Genomic DNA, 20,715 nt, shown 5'->3' on the forward strand with positions numbered 1-20,715 from the left:
AGGGGGGCTGAACGCTGCAAGGGCGGCAGTTGCTATGGAGATGAGCGCCCTGCAGCCTAGATCCGCCCCCGTGTGACACCGCAGTGAGTAAAAATCATCATCCGGGGGGCAGAAAATGGGCGGCGGCTTCGGCTAGGCCGAAGCCGCGGTGTAAATTTATTTTCTATGCCCAAAAGGGCTCCAGGCCAGCGCGGTAGTCTGGGGAGGGGGGGGGGTCGGATCAGAACCGGACGCCCCCGGATTGAAAGGCAGAATGGCGGTAGGGACATAAGTGGAAGGGGATCTCTGAAAAGAGTCCCCCTTAGGCGCTTAAGATGAAAAGCTGCCACAGGTGCAGGGCCTCTGAAAGGCCTGTGCCTGTGTGTGCCATGGCTGCCTGCACTCCCCACGACTCCTACAGGGTCCCGCAGTCAAGCAGGGGCTCCTGTATTGCTGCTGGACCTCGGCTGCAGTGTGCTGGCTGGTGAGAGCTGCAGATGCTGCCGTCCAGGCCCTACCTGATGGTTTCTCAACCTAATACCCCCAGGGGGGATTAGGGAGGGTGCCGCTGTCACCTGTCAGGGGGCTTTGTCCTCGCCTCAACTTCGGACAAAGACCGAGGGAATTGGGGAAGGAGGGGGGTTCTGAACTTCGAGCCTGACCCGAGGGGCCGGAGAAGGAGCAGCATGGTGGCTACGCCATCTCAACTTCAACTGTGCACCCCATAGTAGGGGGCAGAGGAAGGAGCCATGCCGGGGGTCTCTTAAGAGACCCTCTTTTCTTAATCTGTAATCCCGTGCTGAAGCGAGGGACGAGTGAAGATCTGAGGTGTGCCTCTTTGCGACACTAAGCAAAAACTGGAGTAGGCCGATGCCGTCCGGGGGTGCATACCGCAGAGGAGGAGCCACGCTTAATCTTTTTCAGATAAGCATAGTGTTGCCTTCCTAGTGGACAGCAGCATAACACCCCAAGGTCCTGTGTCCCCCAATGAGGCGACAGAGTAATATGACTTGTTGGTGGCTCTTGAGGACTGGAGTTGGGGGAACTCTGAGCAGAGCCGTGTATCTAATCCTATCATGTGAGATACAAGTCCAACAAGCTATGTAACTAATCCTATCATGTGAGATACAGTCCGCTAAGATATGTAACTAATCCTTTCATGTGTGATGCAAAACCAACTATCAGCTCAGTGACACTGTCCACATCTTGAGATCACTTTGCAGTCACCAACAAAAATGTCTCTGCATTGTGATCCTAAACTTCATCATCCCTTATCCTTTTGGAAACACCCAGCAAGAGAGGGGAGAAGCGACATTAGACACATGCGCCCACATTTACTGCAGTTGTCATGCGGGCTAGCATTACAAAAGAGGTTATATGAGGAGATACGTTTTAATAAACACATTTAAAATTGAATATGCAAATTGCCTCTTCAGAGAGGAAGAGGACTAGAATTCTAGAAGTAGCAATCCTAAAAGTCAGTATTGACCCTTGCCACATGACTTTGGCTAAAAGTCAAACAAGATTCACAATTTGCAGACATGACGTTTTGGGATGTTGCTCCTCGTCAGCGCAAAGTATGAGATCTGATTTGGCTGGGTGAGAAAAACTGAAGACACAGGAGTTTAAAAACAGAACCACAATGGGCAAAAAAACACAACATGGCAGAGGATAAATGCAGGCAATATAGTACAATATGTAATATGGTGTATTGTGATTATATGTGCACTGATTGATATATCGCGCAATTACATCATTGTGCATTTGTCCCATTCCTGTAAAATATTACATACTGTACTATATTGCCTGCATTTATCCGCTCTGACATTCCGTCTTTGTGTGCATTGTGGTTGTTTTTAAACCTCCAGTATCTTCAATTTTAAACAGGTTTATCAACTAAAAAAAAAACAAAAAAAACAATTTTACAGGTTTACATTATGGTTTTTGCATTTGCTCCTGTTATCACAATCCATCTTGACTATTTCAGTGTCTGTATTGCTTTATACACTTGATATTATAGATACTGTTGTTAATATTGTGACGGCAGCTGCTCCCCCTAATGTTTAGAAGTTGAAATCATCAACTTTACTTTTCATATTTTATAGCATAAATTTTTTTGACAACACATTTAAAAAATTAAAAAACATTAACACTTTACTTTTTTCCCAACAATTTTTTTTTTAAATTTAGGACATTCCCTTTAAATGCATTGACAATCGGAAACCGCTTTAATAGCTACTATTAGGCCATGTTCACACGTTCAGTATTTACATCAGTATTTGTAAGCCAAAACCAGAAGTGGTGAGGTGTTTCTATTAGGCTGCGTGCCCACTATGCGTTTTTCAAGCATTTTTTGCTGCGGAATTTCCGCAGCGTAAAAGCTTAAAAAACGCTTGGTAATACGTGCCCCATGGTCCCCAATGATAATCCGCATGTGCTGTGCACATGCTGCGGAAATTTCCGCTGCAGATTATCATTGCGGAAAAATCCGCTACATGTCCATTATTTTTGCAGAAACGCGAAGCAATTGCCGCCATTGAATCGCTTAATATCCAAATGACTACATGTGCACATGCGGATATTAAGTGATTCAATGTGCGGATGGTACCCGGGTCTGGAGAAGAGGAGACTCTCATCCAGACCCGGGTACCATTTACCTGTAAAAAAAAAAAAAAAAAAGAAAGAATTTAAAATAAAAAATATACATTATACTCACCTTCTGATGGCCCCCAGTCTCCTGTACGGTGCGTCCTGGCTCCCCTGCGGCTCGCGATGGTGTAAAAGGACCTTCCATGACGTTAGTCAGTCATGTGACGGGTCACGCAACAGCTGACGACGGCAGTCACGTGACCTGTCACAAGACTAAATGACGTCATGGAAGGTCCTTTTACACCATCGCGAGCCGCAGGGGAGCCAGGACGCACCGCACAGGAGACCGGGGGCCATTGGAAGGTGAGTATAATGTTTTTTTTTTACCTTTTACCATTTTCATTCTTTTTTTAACTATTACTTGGTCACACTATATATGCCGGTTGCATGGATTTATATAGTGTGACCAAGTTGTCAAGCACTTTCCAAGTGATGGAAAAGCGCTTGATAACCCGCATGCAGAAATGCATGCAAAAACGCTTCTACCTGTTAGGAAAAACACATGTAAAATCAGCATGCGTTTTTCCTGCCAGGGAGATGCGGAAAAAATAAGCAGCATTTCGGCATCGTGGGCACATAGCCTTATACTTTTCCTCTGATTGTTTCACTCCTGATTTTGGCTTACAAAATAGGGAAACACAGCCGACCCCTGCCGAGTGTGGAGGGATGCTGGGGAAAACCATTCACATTAATGTATCATGTGACGGCGTGAAGTGACTGAATACATGCACGTCTGAGAGACATGACACCGTGCAAACTGCTAGGCCTTCATGTGCTGCCATGTCATGTCAACAGTGTAAGAAAAACATGTCTGTTGCCCATAGCAACCATTCACAGTGCAGCTGTTACAAGAACTGAATATAAAACAAACACGGAAGCTGAGCAGTGGTTGCTATGGGCAACAGTGTTTGTCTTTTCCCTTACACTATTTACATAAATCTGGCCAATCACAGTGCAGTTTTCACTTCATTTTCCATCCCTGAAAAATAAAAGCAGAGTTGTAATTGGTTGCTATAGATAACAAAGACAGCAATTCAAAAGAACAGGGCAGGGGGTCTCTGATCCCCACCATTGCTATTCCAGCATCTAATTTCTATACACCTAAAATAGATTCAAAAAGAGTGAGGACCCTAGTAGCGATCAGACAATATTGTGCCCCTTTAAGGATTTGCGGCAGTTCAATTCAAGTCAATGGGCGTGAAATTGCGGCGGAAACGCCCGAACAATGGCCATGCTGTTTTTTTCCGCAATGGTAATCCTGAGTGGAAATTTCCACATCATGTGCACAGCACGTTAGGATTACCATTGCTACAGCTGACAGACCTATTAACAAGCGTTTTTGCAGCGTTTCCGCAGCAGGAAAACCGCCGCGAAAACACATCAAAGACGCTTAGTGTGCACTTAACCTTAAAGAGATTGGAAAAAACAGTTGCTTCCTTTCAGAAAGAGAATACCCCCCCCCCTTTCCCTGACAAATATGGGTTGTGTATCTGGTATTGCAATTCAGCCCCATTATAGTGAAGGGAGCTGAGCTACAATACCACGGCACAACTCATTATGAAGGGGTGGCGCTGTTTTTGAAAGAAAGCAGCCATGTTTTTTCCCCCTTTCTAACTTCAGACAACCCCTTTAAATTTAGATTTTAAAATTTACAAAGGAATTGTGACTTTTTAGGTCTTTGTGGATCGAACCAAAATAATCTTACAAAAACTATAAAGAAAAAAATTTTTTTTTAAAGTTTTCCCAACATGGCAAACAAACTCAGAATTAACCCTTTTAATCCCTTCCTGCTACATTGTTCCCAACTAGAGATGAGTGAAACGATTGGCAGGACCCCGCTCCGTATTCTGTGGCTGACACACGTGAGCCCTGCGGACCTCCTCCTACCTGCATCCTCGGCGCCTCTTCTGGTTTTCAAGCCATCATCGCTGAGGTGTGATGTTTGCACTGTGATCAGAAGTTGCTGGGGATTCAGTCATGGCTCATGTACGGTGGCCATGGACTACTGACGCTGAATGATGGACCTGCGAATCAATGCGCTTATCTCTAGCTCTCCATCATTACCGAAACCAATTATATTTCGACCCATCAGTCACCCGATTATTGCAGCCAATAGATGGCCCCAGTAGTCACATGCCAAACATGCGCAAGACCGCTGAGGCCCACGGAAAGCCCCTGTAATAGAAGACCAGACAAAAATGCTTGCTGGGAGTTGTAGTCTTACATGAGCTCGAGAGCTGCGGATAAATGCATTATTAGATCAGTGCGTCTCCCACTATAACACCCAAAGATTGAAGTCTTGAGAGTTGTAACAAGAGTTATAGTTGGAGACGCACTGGTCTAATAATGCATTTACCTGGGATAAGTACTGCAGGAATTACAGTAAGTAACGTCATAGATAGACCATTATTTTTAATCTTTAAAGATTCCATAATAACAGGGTCTGTACCACAGGACTGGCGTATAGCAAATGTGGTGCCAATAATCAAAAAGGGGACAAAAACTGAACTTGGAAATTATAGGCCGGTAAGCTTTACCTCTACTGTGGGTAAAACCTGGAGGGTTTCCTAAGAGATGCTATACTAGAGTATCTGAAGAAGAATAACCTCATGACCCAATATCAACATGGGATTACGAGGGACCGTTCCTGTCAAACTAACCTGATCAGTTTTTATGAGGAGGCAAGTTCTGGACTGGACCAAGGAAATGCAGTGGATGTTGTGTATATGGACTTTTCAAAAGCTTTTGATACGGTTCCACACAAAAGGTTGATACATAAAATGAGAACAATGGGGATAGGGGAAAATATATGTATGTGGGTTAAGAACTGGCTCAATGATAGGAAACAAAGGGTGGTTATTAATGGAGACTGGGTCTCAGTTAACAGTGGGGTACCACAGGGGTCAGTATTGGGCCCCCTTCTTTTTAACATATTTATTAATGACCTTGTAGGGGGCATACAGAGTAATATTTCAATATTTTGCAGATGACACTAAACTCTGCAGGGTAATCAATACAGAGGAGGACAATTTTATATTACAGGAGGATCTATGTAAACTAGAAGCTTGGGCTGATAAATGGCAAATGAGCTTTAATGGGGATCAATGTAAGGTAATGCACTTGGGCAGAGGAAATAAAATGTATAATTATATGCTTAATTGTAAAACACTGGGCAAAACTGTCACTGAAAAAGACCTGGGTGTATTGGTGGACGACAAGCTCATGTTTAGTGGCCAGTGTCAGGCAGCTGCGGCAAAGGCAAATAAAATAATGGGATGCATTAAAAGAGGCATAGATGCTCATGAGGAGAAGATAATTTTACCCCTATACAAATCATTAGTGCGACCACACTTAGAATACTGTGTACAGTTCTGGTCTCCGGTGTATAAGAAAGACATAGCTGAACTAGAGCGGGTGCAGAGAAGAGCGACCAAGGTTATTAGAGGACTGGGGGGTCTGCAATACCAAGACAGGTTATTACACTTGGGGTTATTTACTGTGGAAAAACGAAGGCTTAGGGGTGATCTTATTACTATGTACAAGTATATGAGGGGACAGTACAAAGACCTTTCTACTGATCATTTTACTCTGAGGCCTGAGACGGGGACAAGGGGGCATCTTCTACGTCTGGAGGAAAGAAGGTTTAATCATAATCACAGACGGGGATGCTTTACTGTAAGAGCAGTGAAACTATGGGTTTTATTTTGCCTTCCTTTGGATCAACATGTTAGGCTATGGGTTGAACTAAATGGACTTAGTCTTCCTTCAGCCTTAAAAACTATGTTCCTATGTTACCTGCAGCTCTCGAGCTCATGTAAGACTACAAGTCTCAGCATGCAGTTATGGCTTTCTGGAAGTTATAGTATCACAGCTGCAAATCCATAGGTTGTCAAAGGCAAACAGACTGATCCCCCTATGCACAGAAAATAGATAAAACCAAACAGATACAATAAAAGTGGAAGTTTATTGGAACACATGGAATCCATCGTTTCCAGATATTCACAACTAATGTCTGAACGTATAAACCTAAAAAAAAAAACAACAAAAAAACAGTCACAACAGCTAATAACGACCCTAAGACTCATGTGTCATCATTACTGATCAGATTCTCCCCTCGGATACAGTCATAACCCCAGTCCCCACAAAGGGGTCCAAACAGAAGAAATAACAGATAAAAATCACAGTGTCTTGTTGGACAGCCCTTGTCTGGCAGAGGTAGATCACATCTCTACAGACTGATCGACATGAAGGACCACAAAGCGGGGTTATTATAGATTGTGGGGGAAATTAAAGTAATACAGTCATACAAAAAAATAAAAACATTGCAGTCACTGACTTGTCCACTGGCCCCACCTTTAAAGGGTAATTTATCGTTTGAACAGATGGGAACCCAGGTCCTGAGGCTGCCACCGATCACTCAACAGTAAATCTACGGCTCCGTAACCCAAGCTCTGCAAGACTGATGTCCAGATCCAAGCTCTGTGCGTGCTTCTCCAGGAGAGGAGCACTTCAGAGCAATGTTTAGTGATCGGTGGGTGTTGCAGGACCATCCCTCCTCCAGGCCCACTGATCAGCAACACGCTGCAGCTCACATTATATATAAAAGCTCTCAAATTATATTTACCCTTTAAAGGACATAAAAAAATATATATAAAATGCATTTCCCTTTAAAATTTGATCCCTGTGACTTAGCTGCAGAGAAAAGAGGTGGAAAAAAAAAAAAAAACTAAAAAAAAAAAAAAAAAGGGTTGTAGATTTCTTACTACAAGACAGCGCCACTATGAAATATGTGATGTGTCTGGTATTGCAGCCGCAAAACCAGTGGACAGGAGTGGCAATGTTAAACTCTCCAAAAACAAACAAAAATAAGTTTTTGCATGATTACATTCTTCCGCCAGGGCATGCTGGGCTTTATAGTTGCACATCTGTAGAATGATCACAGGCAGGAGAGCGTGTTAAACATTAGACTCAAACCTGCAGCTCTCTAGCTGTTGTAACAACTCACAGCATAGCATGATTGCATGCATTCATGTTGAGTGTTGCAGTTTAGCAGCAGCAGACCATGCTGAATGTGATCTCTAACTAATGCAAAACTACAACACCCATCAGGATATAAAACTAGTTTCCATAAAGCTTTTGCAAAGCTACAGTTCCCAGTAATTCCTTACAGCAGGCATGTCGGAAGATGTAGTTTTGCAACAGCTAGAAGTCATATGTAGTGTGAGTGAACGTGCTGGGATAAGGGGTTAACTGAGCACACTCGGGTGCTAATAGAGCGTCTTCGGGAGGTTCGAGTCAGCGCAGCTGCATGTCTTGTGGCTGTTCAACAGCTGCAACCCATGCATGGATTGACCAACAAACAGGCAATCCATGCATGTGTTGTGGCTGTCAAACAGCTGCGAGACATGCAGCTGCAGCAACAAACCTATTTTTGAAGCAAGCAGAAGACACTTCGCACCGGAGCGTGCCCAGTTAACCCCTTATCCGAGCACGTTCGCTCATCATGTCACATGGGCGGCAGACAAGAGCTATAAAAGTTTGCAAAAACATAAGACAAGCATATATGCAGCCACAATCCTATCACAATACATGCGTAACCCCGATAACGGCAGTGTTAGCCCTCTAAAAACAAATGCAAAAATCATCAGTGCAATTGATGGAAAATAAACGTCCTGCGCAGAAAGAACAAAAACGGTCAACTATGAAAAAACACCAGAATATGCATAGATGACACCTGCACTACAGAAGAACATATATAAGCGCTATGAAAATACAGAACTGGATACACAGAGGTAGCAGCAAGTCTGGAGTCAGGACAAAGACAAAGCAGAAGGAGAATTACTCTCCAACATGGGCGAGAAACTTTATGGCCATATCCTGGACTGTGTAGTCTCTGATGCGATCTACCGTCCGCTCTCATAACCCGGGAAGAGCTGGCCGAGGACGCTCTGCAGGGGCTTGTTCACAAGCATGTCGTAGTTCTTGCCCAGGTCGTATCGGCAGGCCGGACAGCTGTACACGGAGGCCTTGAAGGAGCGGTCCAGGCAGCTCTTGCAGATGTTGTGCAGACACTCGGTGGTGATGGGCTGGTACACCACCTCCTGGCAGCAGATGCACAGGAAGGTCTCCTCCACCTTGCTGATGAATTTGGGCCCTTCCTTTAGGTAGGTCATGGCCTCATTCCACAACTTGGCGTTCAGCTCGTCCTTTTTGATCAGCTCTTTTTGCTCCGGGGTCAGCTTGTAGCGTTCCACTTTAGTTTTCTTCGGGGTCGCCGTAGAGGGGGTCAGAGCTTTGGCGTTTTCGGAGTTCCTCTTTCTCTTGCCTTTGCTCGGAGTCTCCTCCACGCCAGCATTTTCCTTCTCCCTCTCCTTGTTGGCCACAGACTCTAGGTAACCCTCGGGGTACTGCATGGTGAGGCCCAGTTTTTTAATGCGGTCTTTGCCCTCCTTGGACCATGGCGCCGGCTCCTCGTCATCTCTTTTTAGCAGGTAGCGCCAGACGAGGAATCCGGATTTGCCCTTCTCAGGCCAGTATTTCACTATTTTGTAGATGCCGTCGTATCGGTTTCCCTCTTCTGGGGCGAATTTGCTGTGTTTCCGCCCCTTGGCATTGCGCACAACACGCACGGGTTTACCCGCTTTCCAGTCCTTGGCAACTGCCCCTTGCTTGTCATTGATGGGGGCGTTACAGTTCATGGCTAGTGCTCTGTTCGTGTTGGTCAGTTTCTGGTCACATGACTGCTCCGCCGTCCGCTTGTTACCGGAGAGGTCACGACCTCCGCTCCCGGTGTAGGTAAACTCAGTCCCGTTATCAACGTCGTCCTCATAACCACCAGCCAGGACCAGAGAATAGGAGCCATCATGGCTTCTCCCGTGGATGCCAGCCACATGGGGCCGGTGCACACCCGCTTCGCTGACCTGCACCCTGAACTTCCACAAGGTGCCAACGGGTACACCAGGTATCGGGCCGTAGTGATTGGACGGGACAATGGTGCACTCTCTGGAGCGCCCGACGCACGCCATGCCTTTCCCCCAGTCTCTATGGCACGAGGAGCTGGCAGACGCCATCTTGGCTTTCTTTTTGCTCTCCCTGAGCTTTTCCCCGGCGGACACCACCTCGCTGGTATCGTTCCGGCACTCGGGGCAGTACCAGTCTTCGTTATCTTGGGGGAGGGAAGTAAGAGGAGGGTCCAGGCAGTAGATATGGAAGGCCATGTCGCACTCATCGCACAGCAGCTGCTCCCCGGGGTCCTGTTTGCCCCCGCAGACGTGGCAGGCGCACATGCGGCACTTAACGCAGGGGTTGTCCTTGCAGTGTTTACATTCGGGACCATTTTGGCGCTTCGGGGGCGGCTCGGAGGACTGGTCGGAGCAACCAGGTTCCTCGATCTTATAAATCTCATCCACAAATTTGATCCTGCAGTCGTCGAGGGAGTCACCCGCCTGCCCCAGTAAGACCCTGGCGTACAGCTCCTTCACGGTGCGGGTCTCCCTCTTGCGGAGGATCTCGGCATCGTACCAGTAGCCCTTCTCTTTGGGCTCGTCGGGGTTGTAGTTGAGCATGACCACCAGTCCGGCCTGCAGCTCGTCCCAGGACAGCGTGCTCCGGGCTCGGGGGCGCAGGTCCTGGCCCCTCAGCTGCACCACCCCATTCTCAGGATAGTCCTCATACTTTATATGGTAGATGACGTCATCAGCGGGGTCTCCGGGGCTTCCCCGGGTCACGTTCACCACCTCCGCCTCGAACCAGGCGCCCATGTGCAGGTCCCGGGCGTCCACCGGCTCCTTTACCCGGTACAGGCCGCGGGCGCTCGGCTCCTCCTCCGGCTCAGTCTCTGACATCGGGGAGTCGTTGTCGTCGGGCTCTTCCGCCGTTACCGGCACCGAGGAAGAAGGAGGAGGAGGCGGCGGCGGGAGCTGGCGGAGCAGCAGCTGCACGATGTCATTCAGGCCGACGCTGTAATCAAAGAGCGTGTGTCCGTCCTCCATCTGCTTCCCCCGGTAGAAGAGCCGCTGCCGGTCCTGCTCCGCTCCGAACACCTCCTGGATCCGCTCCCGCAGCTCCTCCACCTTGGTCAGCTTAGACAGGGAGTCAATGCGGTGAGTCTCCCTGCCGTCCATGGTGCGCACCTGGATCCACATGATGGCGGCTACTGCGGAGCGAGCGACCGCTGCAGACTGCGGAGAAGGGTGAGAACTCCCGCGCTGCTCGCTTTGGCGCGGTTTATAGTTTGGCGGGAAACTGACTCGTGCGCCTGTGATTGGCTGCAGGAGCGCCGCTGGGCGGGGTTATAGCAAATATCCCCGCCTCCTCCTGTATACGTCATCCATTCATTTCCGCTTTGTGTTCCTGTCCTGAATGCGGAAATTATTAACCCCTTCTGCACCTTTCTGTGTGTGAGGGCGGAGGGGGAGGTGCAGTAATTTGGAGTTTACTAATGCACCTACTGTCCCCTAAGGTTATGTGCACACGATCAGGATTTGCTTGCAGACGTTTCTGCAAGGTTAGGCACCTCTTGACAGCGAAAAAACGCTGCGGAAATTCCGCAACATTTTTTTATGGGTTTTCATGCGTTTTTGCCTGTGGATTTGCCATGCTCTTTTTCCAATGCATTGTATAGGAAAAACGCACAAAGAATGGACGTGCTGCTTCTTTTAACGCACATGAAATTCTAGCAGGAAAAATCCTGATCATGTGTACAGGTCTTTCAAAATCTCATAGAAAATGCTGGGATGAGGTTAGGCTATGTGCCCACGATTCAGAAATGAAGCAGAAAATTTCTGCAGCATTTCTGCATCTCCCTGGCAGAAAAAACGCATGCAGATTGTGCATGCGTTATTCCTGCAGAATACATGCGGATTCACATGCGTTTCCGCATGCAGATTGACAAGCGCTTTCCAGGCGATAGCATCACTTGGAAAGTGCTTGACAACTAGGTCACACTGTATAAATCCATGCAAACAGCATGGATTTATACAGTGTGAACCGTAAAAATTAAAACAAATAAAGCTATACTCACCCCCGAGGCCCCGGCGTGGCTGCAGCGCTGCTTCCTGGCTGGTTCCCGGTTGCCGGCATATCGCGAGACAGAGCGGTGAAGGGCCTGCGGTCACATGACTGTGATGTCACCGCAGGTCCTCAAGCGATGCCGGCATTCAGAAAGAAGACGCCGGACAGGTGAATATAACTTTATTTGTTATTTTATTCTTTTTTTACAGGTACAATGGTACCCAGGTCTGGATGAGAGTCTCCTCTCCTCCAGAACTGGGTACCATCCGCACATAGAGACGCATAGAATCCACTTGTAAAAATGTACAGTCGCGGTTTCTATGCGTCTCAATGCAAGTCAATGGCGGGAGTTCCGCTGCGCTTCCGCAAAATTAAATGACATGCTGCGGATTTTTGTACGCAGCATAAACGCTGCGGAAAAATCCGCAGCATGTGCATAGAACATGTGGAATCCCCTTGGGGACCATGGGGTGCGGATTACCTAGCGTTTCACAAGCGTTTCCACTGCGGAAATTCCGCAGCATAAACGCTTGAAAAACGCTACGTGGGCACACAGCCTAACAATGTGTTTTTGGGGCCAATTTCGCACGGATTTACCGCATCAAAAACGCACCGTGTGCACATAGCCTTCCATAGTATTAATGCCCCAACTAACCCCTTTAAAAGTATTAGTGCCCCCTTTAGAAAGTATTACTTTCTAAATACTTTTTAAGGGGATAGTTGGGGTATTAATACTTTCTAAAGGGGACACTAATACTTTTAAAGGGGATAGTTGGGGCATTAATACTTTTAAAAGGGATAGTTGGGGTATTAATACTTTCTAAAGGGGGCACTAATACCCCAACTATCCCCTTAAAAAGTATTAGTGCCCCCTTTAGAAAGTATTAATACCCCAACTATCCCTTTTAAAAGTATTAATGCCCCAACTATCCCCTTTAAAAGTATTAGTGTCCCCTTTAGAAAGTATTACTTTCTAAATACTTTTTAAGGGGATAGTTGGGGTATTAATACTTTCTAAAGGGGACACTAATACTTTTAAAGGGGATAGTTGGGGCATTAATACTTTTAAAAGGGATAGTTGGGGTATTAATACTTTCTAAAGGGGGCACTAATACCCCAACTATCCCCTTAAAAAGTATTAGTGCCCCCTTTAGAAAGTATTAATACCCCAACTATCCCCTTAAAAAGTATTAATACTTTTTAAAGGGGATAGTTGGGGCATTAATACTTTTAAAAGGGATAGTTGGGGTATTAATACTTTCTAAAGGGGGGCACTAATACCTTTAAGGGGATAGTTGGGGTATTAATACTTTCTAAAGGGGGCACTAATACTTTTTAAAGGGACAGTTGGGGTATTAGCGCCCCTCTAGAAAGTATTAATACCCCAACTGTCCCTTTAAAAGTATTAGTGCTCTCTCTAGAAAGTAATGCACCGACTGCCCCCTTACAAAGTATTAACCCAAATACCCCCTTAAAAAGTATTAGTGCCCCCCCCTACTTTTCCCTTACAAATTATTAATACCCTGACTGTCCCATTAAAAAGTGTTAATTCATCAACTGTCCCCTTAAAAAGTATTAGTTCCCCCTGTAGAAAGTAGTAATAAAGCCACTTGAGGGTCCGCTTAAATAATAATACCCTTAGGTGCCCCCTCCAAAAAGTAATAATCCATTTTTTTTGACACCCCACACACAGATAGCCGGGTCCCTTCTCCTTCGCACACAGACCGCCAATGTCTTGTAGGCTGTGGGCCTTTATCAGCCTGAGGCATACAGGATGGAGAGCGGTTGCCCCTGGCTCTGCCCTATCACACGACGTAGACGCTGGCACCATGCAGAGTGTCGCTCAGCCTGATCCTTGGCACCAGTGATGTCACTACTTCTTTCTTTTGTAAATTGTGCGCCTCTAAGAATATCACATCCAGGGATACTGCCCTCATACTGATTTTCCATGTGGATTTTCAGTATGAAAATGCTCACACTTGATTTCAACGGGAAATAAGCGTTTAGGGCACAAGGTGCTCTGAAAAAAAAGGCAACAAGTCAATTCTTCATGCATTTCTGCCTGTCGAAAAAAGCTTCACATATGGCCACTTAGTAAATTAGAAGAAGAAAAAAAAAAGTCGAGAAAAATAACGTTTAAAAAGCAAAATAAAAAAAAAGCACCAAAATCCATTTCAGATTTCTCAGGCAGATTTACATGGCAGAAAAATCACCAGCAAAAAGTTCTTTCACCTAAGGGGCCTAAAAAAGGCACAACGTGCACATAGCTTCAGGGTGTACGCACAGCATTTATGACGTGGTCAAAAACGATGAGGTTTTCTAGTGAAAACCACTTCAGGGAACGCTCATTCTCTGAGGAGTTTTAGGAAGAGTTTTTTGTTTTACTGAAGCAGTTTTAAAGCGATGTGGAGGAGTTTTTTTTCCTAGAGTGTTTTTTATGCAGTCTTTTAATAGGACAGTGCCTACTTTGGAGCGGATTCCATCAGCAGATGCCTTATAGATGGGACATTAACATTTTTTTTTCAAACCCTGAAGAGGAAAAAAAATGCTCTAAAGACTGAACATAAGAACAGCAAAGTGTTTTTTTTTACAATAGAAAAGAACAGGAAGAGTCTTTCAAGTCTTTTGTTTAATGATTTTTCAACTTTATTTGAAGAACACACACATTTGTTTGCACATTTTTACATATGGAAGTCGTGGTATAGGCAGTATAAGGTGCTCGTCCCACCAATAAAAATGAGACCTTTTTGTAGAGATCGAATGTGCCAGTTATGAGAAATCTACTGTAGAAGTCTTATGCAAATCAGGCAGTAGGTGTAATGGGGGCGTGTCTGTGCTTTGTCACGCCTCCAGTGCACTTCCTGCCTTTATCTGCATTTGATCCTAATGATAACATTTCCTACTTATATCCACTGATGTGTGAAAGAAAGAAGGATCAGGAGCTTGTGAAAAATAAAAGACATTTATTAGTTCTCAGTTATACACATCACATGGCTTATCACTGCAGGTTTCCAGGATAGATCATTAGTATTGCACTCGTTAGGCTAATGTCACTTTCTGTCCTTTTCCGTGCGTCTGTGCACTTGAACTTTTCGGATTTTGGAAATTTTCATACCTGGAAAAAAAAACGAAGTTGTAGAAAACCATATTACACAATAGTGAGTGCAGCTCTGGAGTATAATACAGGATGTAACTCAGGATGAGTAATGTAATGCATGTATACAGTGACTGCACCAGCAGAATAGTGAGTGCAGCTCTGGGGTATAATACAGGATGTAACTCAGGATTAGTACAGGATCAGTAATGTATGTATACAGTGACTGCACCAGCAGAATAGTGAGTGCAGCTCTGGAGTATAATACAGGATGTAACTCAGGATCAGTAATGTAATGTATGTACACAGTGACTGCACCAGCAGAATAGTGAGTGCAGCTCTGGAGTATAATACAGGATGTAACTCAGGATCAGTAATGTAATGTATGTACACAGTGACTGCACCTGCAGAATAGTGAGTGCAGCTCTGGAGTATCATACAGGATGTAACTCAGGATCAGTACAGGATCAGTAATGTAATGTATGTACACAGTGACTGCACCAGCAGAATAGTGAGTGCAGCTCTGGAGTATAATACAGGATGTAACTCAGGATCAGTAATGTAATGTATGTACACGGTGACTGCACCAGCAGAATAGTGAGTGCAGCTCTGGAGTATAATACAGGATGTAACTCAGGATCAGTAATGTAATGTATGTACACAGTGACTGCACCTGCAGAATAGTGAGTGCAGCTCTGGAGTATAATACAGGATGTAACTCAGGATCAGTACAGGATCAGTAATGTAATGTATGTGCACAGTAACTGCACCAGCAGAATAGTGAGTGCAGCTCAGGAGTATAATACAGGATGTAACTCCGGATCAGTAATGTAATGTATGTACGCAGTGACTGCACCAGCAGAATAGTGAGTGCAGCTCTGGAGTATAATACAGGATGTAACTCAGGATCAGTAATGTAATGTATGTACACAGTAACTGCACCAGCAGAATAGTGAGTGCAGCTCAGGAGTATAATACAGGATGTAACTCCGGATCAGTAATGTAATGTATGTACGCAGTGACTGCACCAGCAGAATAGTGAGTGCAGCTCTGGAGTATAATACAGGATGTAACTCAGGATCAGTAATGTAATGTATGTACACAGTGACTCCACCAGCAGAATAGTGAGTGCAGCTCTGGAGTATAATACAGGATGTAACTCAGGATCAGTAATGTAATGTATGTACACAGTGACTGCACCTGCAGAATAGTGAGTGCAGCTCTGGAATATAATACAGAATGTAACTCAGGATCAGTAATGTAATGTATGTACACAGCGACTGCACCAGCAGAATAGTGAGTGCAGCTCTGGAGTATAATACAGGATGTAACTCAGGATCAGTAATGTAATGTATGTGCACAGTAACTGCACCAGCAGAATAGTGAGTGCAGCTCAGAAGTATAATACAGGATGTAACTCAGGATCAGTAATGTAATGTATGTGCACAGTAACTGCACCAGCAGAATAGTGAGTGCAGCTCTGGAGTATAATACAGGCTGTAACTCAGGATCAGTACAGGATCAGTAATGTAATGTATGTACACAGTGACTGCAGCTCTGGAGTATAATAAAGGATGTAACTCAGGATCAGTACAGGATCAGTAATGTAAGGTATGTACAGTGACTGCACCAGCAGAATAGTGAGTGCAGCTCTGGAGTATAATACAGGATGTAACTCAGGATCAGTAATGTAATGTATGTGCACAGTAACTCCACCAGCAGAATAGTGAGTGCAGCTCTGGAGTATAATACAGGATGTAACTCAGGATCAGTAATGTAATGTATGTGCACAGTAACTCCACCAGCAGAATAGTGAGTGCAGCTCTGGAGTATAATACAGGATGTAACTCAGGATCAGTACTGTAATGTATGTGCACAGTAACTGCACCAGCAGAATAGTGAGTGCAGCTCAGGAGAATAATACAGGATGTAACTCAGGATCAGTACAGGATCAGTAATGTAATGTATGTACACAGTGACTGCACCAGCAGAATAGTGAGTGCAGCTCTGGAGTATAATACAGGCTGTAACTCAGGATCAGTACAGGATCAGTAATGTAATGTATGTACACAGTGACTGCACCAGCAGAATAGTGAGTGCAGCTCTGGAGTATAATACAGTATGTAACTCAGGATCAGTACAGGATCAGTAATGTAATGTATGTACACAGTGACTGCACCAGCAGAATAGTGAGTGCAGCTCTGGAGTATAATACAGGATGTAACTCAGGATCAGTAATGTAATGTATGTACACAGTGACTGCACCAGCAGAATAGTGAGTGCAGCTCTGGAGTATAATATAGGATGTAACTCAGGATCAGTACAGGATCAGTAATGTAATGTATGTGCACAGTAACTGCACCAGCAGAATAGTGAGTGCAGCTCAGGAGTATAATACAGGATGTAACTCAGGATCAGTACAGGATCAGTAATGTAATGTATGTACACAGTGACTGCACCAGCAGAATAGTGAGTGCAGCTCTGGAGTATAATACAGGCTGTAACTCAGGATCAGTACAGGATCAGTAATGTAATGTATGTACACAGTGACTGCACCAGCAGAATAGTGAGTGCAGCTCTGGAGTATAATACAGTATGTAACTCAGGATCAGTACAGGATCAGTAATGTAATGTATGTACACAGTGACTGCACCAGCAGAATAGTGAGTGCAGCTCTGGAGTATAATACAGGATGTAACTCAGGATCAGTAATGTAATGTATGTACACAGTGACCACACCAGCAAAATAGTGAGTGCAGCTCTGGAGTATAATACAGGATGTAACTCAGGATCAGTAATGTAATGTATGTACACAGTGACTGCACCAGCAGAATAGTGAGTGCAGCTCTGGAGTATAATACAGGATGTAACTCAGGATCAGTAATGTAATGTATGTACACAGTGACTGCACCAGCAGAATAGTGAGTGCAGCTCTGGAGTATAATACAGGATGTAACTCAGGATCAGTAATGTAATGTATGTACACAGTGACCACACCAGCAGAATAGTGAGTGCAGCTCAGGAGTATAATACAGGATGTAACTCAGGATCAGTACAGGATGAGTAATGTAATGTATGTACACAGTGAATGCACCAGCAGAATAGTGAGTGCAGCTCTGGAGTATAATACAGGATGTAGCTCAGGATCAGTAATGTAATGTATGTACACAGTGGCTGCACCAGCAGAATAGTGAGTGCAGCTCTGGGGTATAATACAGGATGTAACTCAGGATCAGTACAGGATCAGTAATGTAATGTATGTACACAGTGACTGCACCAGCAGAATAGTGAGTGCAGCTCTGGTGTATAATACAGGATGTAACTCAGGATCAGTAATGTAATGTATGTACACAGTGACTGCACCAGCAGAATAGTGAGTACTGCTCTGGAGTATAATACAGGATGTAACTCAGGATCAGTAATGTAATGTATGTACACAGTGACTGCACCAGCAGAATAGTGAGCACAGCTCTGGAGTATAATACAGGATGTAACTCAGGATCAGTAATGTATATGTACACAGTGACTGCACCAGCAGAATAGTGAGTGCAGCTCTGGGGTATAATACAGGATGTAACTCAGGATCAGTACAGGATCAGTAATGTAATGTATGTACACAGATACTGCACCAGCAGAATAGTGAGTGCAGCTCTGGAGTATAATACAGGATGTAACTCAGGATCAGCACAGGATCAGTAATGTAATGTATGTACACAGTGACTGCACCAGCAGAATAGTGAACACAGCTCTGGAGTATAATACAGGATGTAACTCAGGATCAGTAATGTATATGTACACAGTGACTGCACCAGCAGAATAGTGAGTGCAGCTCTGGGGTATAATACAGGATGTAACTCAGGATCAGTAATGTAATGTATGTACACAGTGACCACACCAGCAGAATAGTGAGTGCAGCTCAGGAGTATAATACAGGATGTAACTCAGGATCAGTACAGGATGAGTAATGTAATGTATGTACACAGTGAATGCACCAGCAGAATAGTGAGTGCAGCTCTGGAGTATAATACAGGATGTAACTCAGGATCAGTAATGTAATGTATGTACACAGTGGCTGCACCAGCAGAATAGTGAGTGCAGCTCTGGGGTATAATACAGGATGTAACTCAGGATCAGTACAGGATCAGTAATGTAATGTATGTACACAGTGACTGCACCAGCAGAATAGTGAGTGCAGCTCTGGTGTATAATACAGGATGTAACTCAGGATCAGTACAGGATCAGTAATGTAATGTATGTACACAGTGACTGCACCAGCAGAATAGTGAGTGCAGCTCTGGAGTATAATACAGTATGTAACTCAGGATCAGTACAGGATCAGTAATGTAATGTATGTACACAGTGACTGCACCAGCAGAATAGTGAGTGCAGCTCTGGAGTATAATACAGGATGTAACTCAGGATCAGTAATGTAATGTATGTACACAGTGACCACACCAGCAGAATAGTGAGTGCAGCTCAGGAGTATAATACAGGATGTAACTCAGGATCAGTACAGGATGAGTAATGTAATGTATGTACACAGTGAATGCACCAGCAGAATAGTGAGTGCAGCTCTGGAGTATAATACAGGATGTAGCTCAGGATCAGTAATGTAATGTATGTACACAGTGGCTGCATCAGCAGAATAGTGAGTGCAGCTCTGGGGTATAATACAGGATGTAACTCAGGATCAGTACAGGATCAGTAATGTAATGTATGTACACAGTGACTGCACCAGCAGAATAGTGAGTGCAGCTCTGGTGTATAATACAGGATGTAACTCAGGATCAGTAATGTAATGTATGTACACAGTGACTGCACCAGCAGAATAGTGAGTACTGCTCTGGAGTATAATACAGGATGTAACTCAGGATCAGTAATGTAATGTATGTACACAGTGACTGCACCAGCAGAATAGTGAGCACAGCTCTGGAGTATAATACAGGATGTAACTCAGGATCAGTAATGTATATGTACACAGTGACTGCACCAGCAGAATAGTGAGTGCAGCTCTGGGGTATAATACAGGATGTAACTCAGGATCAGTACAGGATCAGTAATGTAATGTATGTACACAGATACTGCACCAGCAGAATAGTGAGTGCAGCTCTGGAGTATAATACAGGATGTAACTCAGGATCAGCACAGGATCAGTAATGTAATGTATGTACACAGTGACTGCACCAGCAGAATAGTGAACACAGCTCTGGAGTATAATACAGGATGTAACTCAGGATCAGTAATGTATATGTACACAGTGACTGCACCAGCAGAATAGTGAGTGCAGCTCTGGGGTATAATACAGGATGTAACTCAGGATCAGTAATGTAATGTATGTACACAGTGACCACACCAGCAGAATAGTGAGTGCAGCTCAGGAGTATAATACAGGATGTAACTCAGGATCAGTACAGGATGAGTAATGTAATGTATGTACACAGTGAATGCACCAGCAGAATAGTGAGTGCAGCTCTGGAGTATAATACAGGATGTAACTCAGGATCAGTAATGTAATGTATGTACACAGTGGCTGCACCAGCAGAATAGTGAGTGCAGCTCTGGGGTATAATACAGGATGTAACTCAGGATCAGTACAGGATCAGTAATGTAATGTATGTACACAGTGACTGCACCAGCAGAATAGTGAGTGCAGCTCTGGTGTATAATACAGGATGTAACTCAGGATCAGTACAGGATCAGTAATGTAATGTATGTACACAGTGACTGCACCAGCAGAATAGTGAGTGCAGCTCTGGAGTATAATACAGTATGTAACTCAGGATCAGTACAGGATCAGTAATGTAATGTATGTACACAGTGACTGCACCAGCAGAATAGTGAGTGCAGCTCTGGAGTATAATACAGGATGTAACTCAGGATCAGTAATGTAACGTATGTACACAGTGACTGCACCAGCAGAATAGTGAGTGCAGCTCTGGAGTATAATATAGGATGTAACTCAGGATCAGTACAGGATCAGT

At 44.7% G+C, this 20,715-nt stretch overlaps 2 protein-coding genes across 5 annotated transcripts in view; both read right to left on the reverse strand.

Annotated features, from left to right (window-relative positions):
- Positions 1-6,573: 6,573 nt before the first annotated feature.
- On the reverse strand, positions 6,574-10,857 carry LOC141264933 (E3 ubiquitin-protein ligase UHRF1-like). Its single transcript, XM_073677361.1, has one exon. The coding sequence runs from the start codon at positions 10,770-10,772 to the stop codon at positions 8,532-8,534; it is 2,241 nt and encodes a 746-aa protein (XP_073533462.1). The 5' UTR covers positions 10,773-10,857; the 3' UTR covers positions 6,574-8,531.
- Positions 10,858-14,263: 3,406 nt separating this feature from the next.
- The window catches only part of PEX1 (peroxisomal biogenesis factor 1), a 71,705-nt gene continuing 65,253 nt past the window's right edge, over positions 14,264-20,715 (reverse strand). For all 4 annotated transcript variants that reach the window (XM_073677367.1, XM_073677364.1, XM_073677365.1 and 1 more), the window contains one exon: positions 14,264-14,755. In XM_073677367.1, coding sequence (XP_073533468.1) covers positions 14,680-14,755 — 76 coding nt within the window. In that variant the 3' untranslated portion in view covers positions 14,264-14,679. The remainder of the gene's footprint in view (positions 14,756-20,715) is intronic.

Source organism: Phyllobates terribilis, unplaced genomic scaffold, assembly GCF_046119375.1.
Source record: "Phyllobates terribilis strain yellow unplaced genomic scaffold, ASM4611937v1 Scaffold_4__5_contigs__length_816908805, whole genome shotgun sequence".
Lineage (NCBI taxonomy): Eukaryota > Metazoa > Chordata > Amphibia > Anura > Dendrobatidae > Phyllobates > Phyllobates terribilis.

What these genes read in the sequence shown, in the direction of transcription:
- LOC141264933 (XM_073677361.1), bottom strand. Translation starts at nt 10,772, where the DNA reads ATGTGGATCCAGGTGCGCACCATGGACGGCAGGGAGACTCACCGCATT.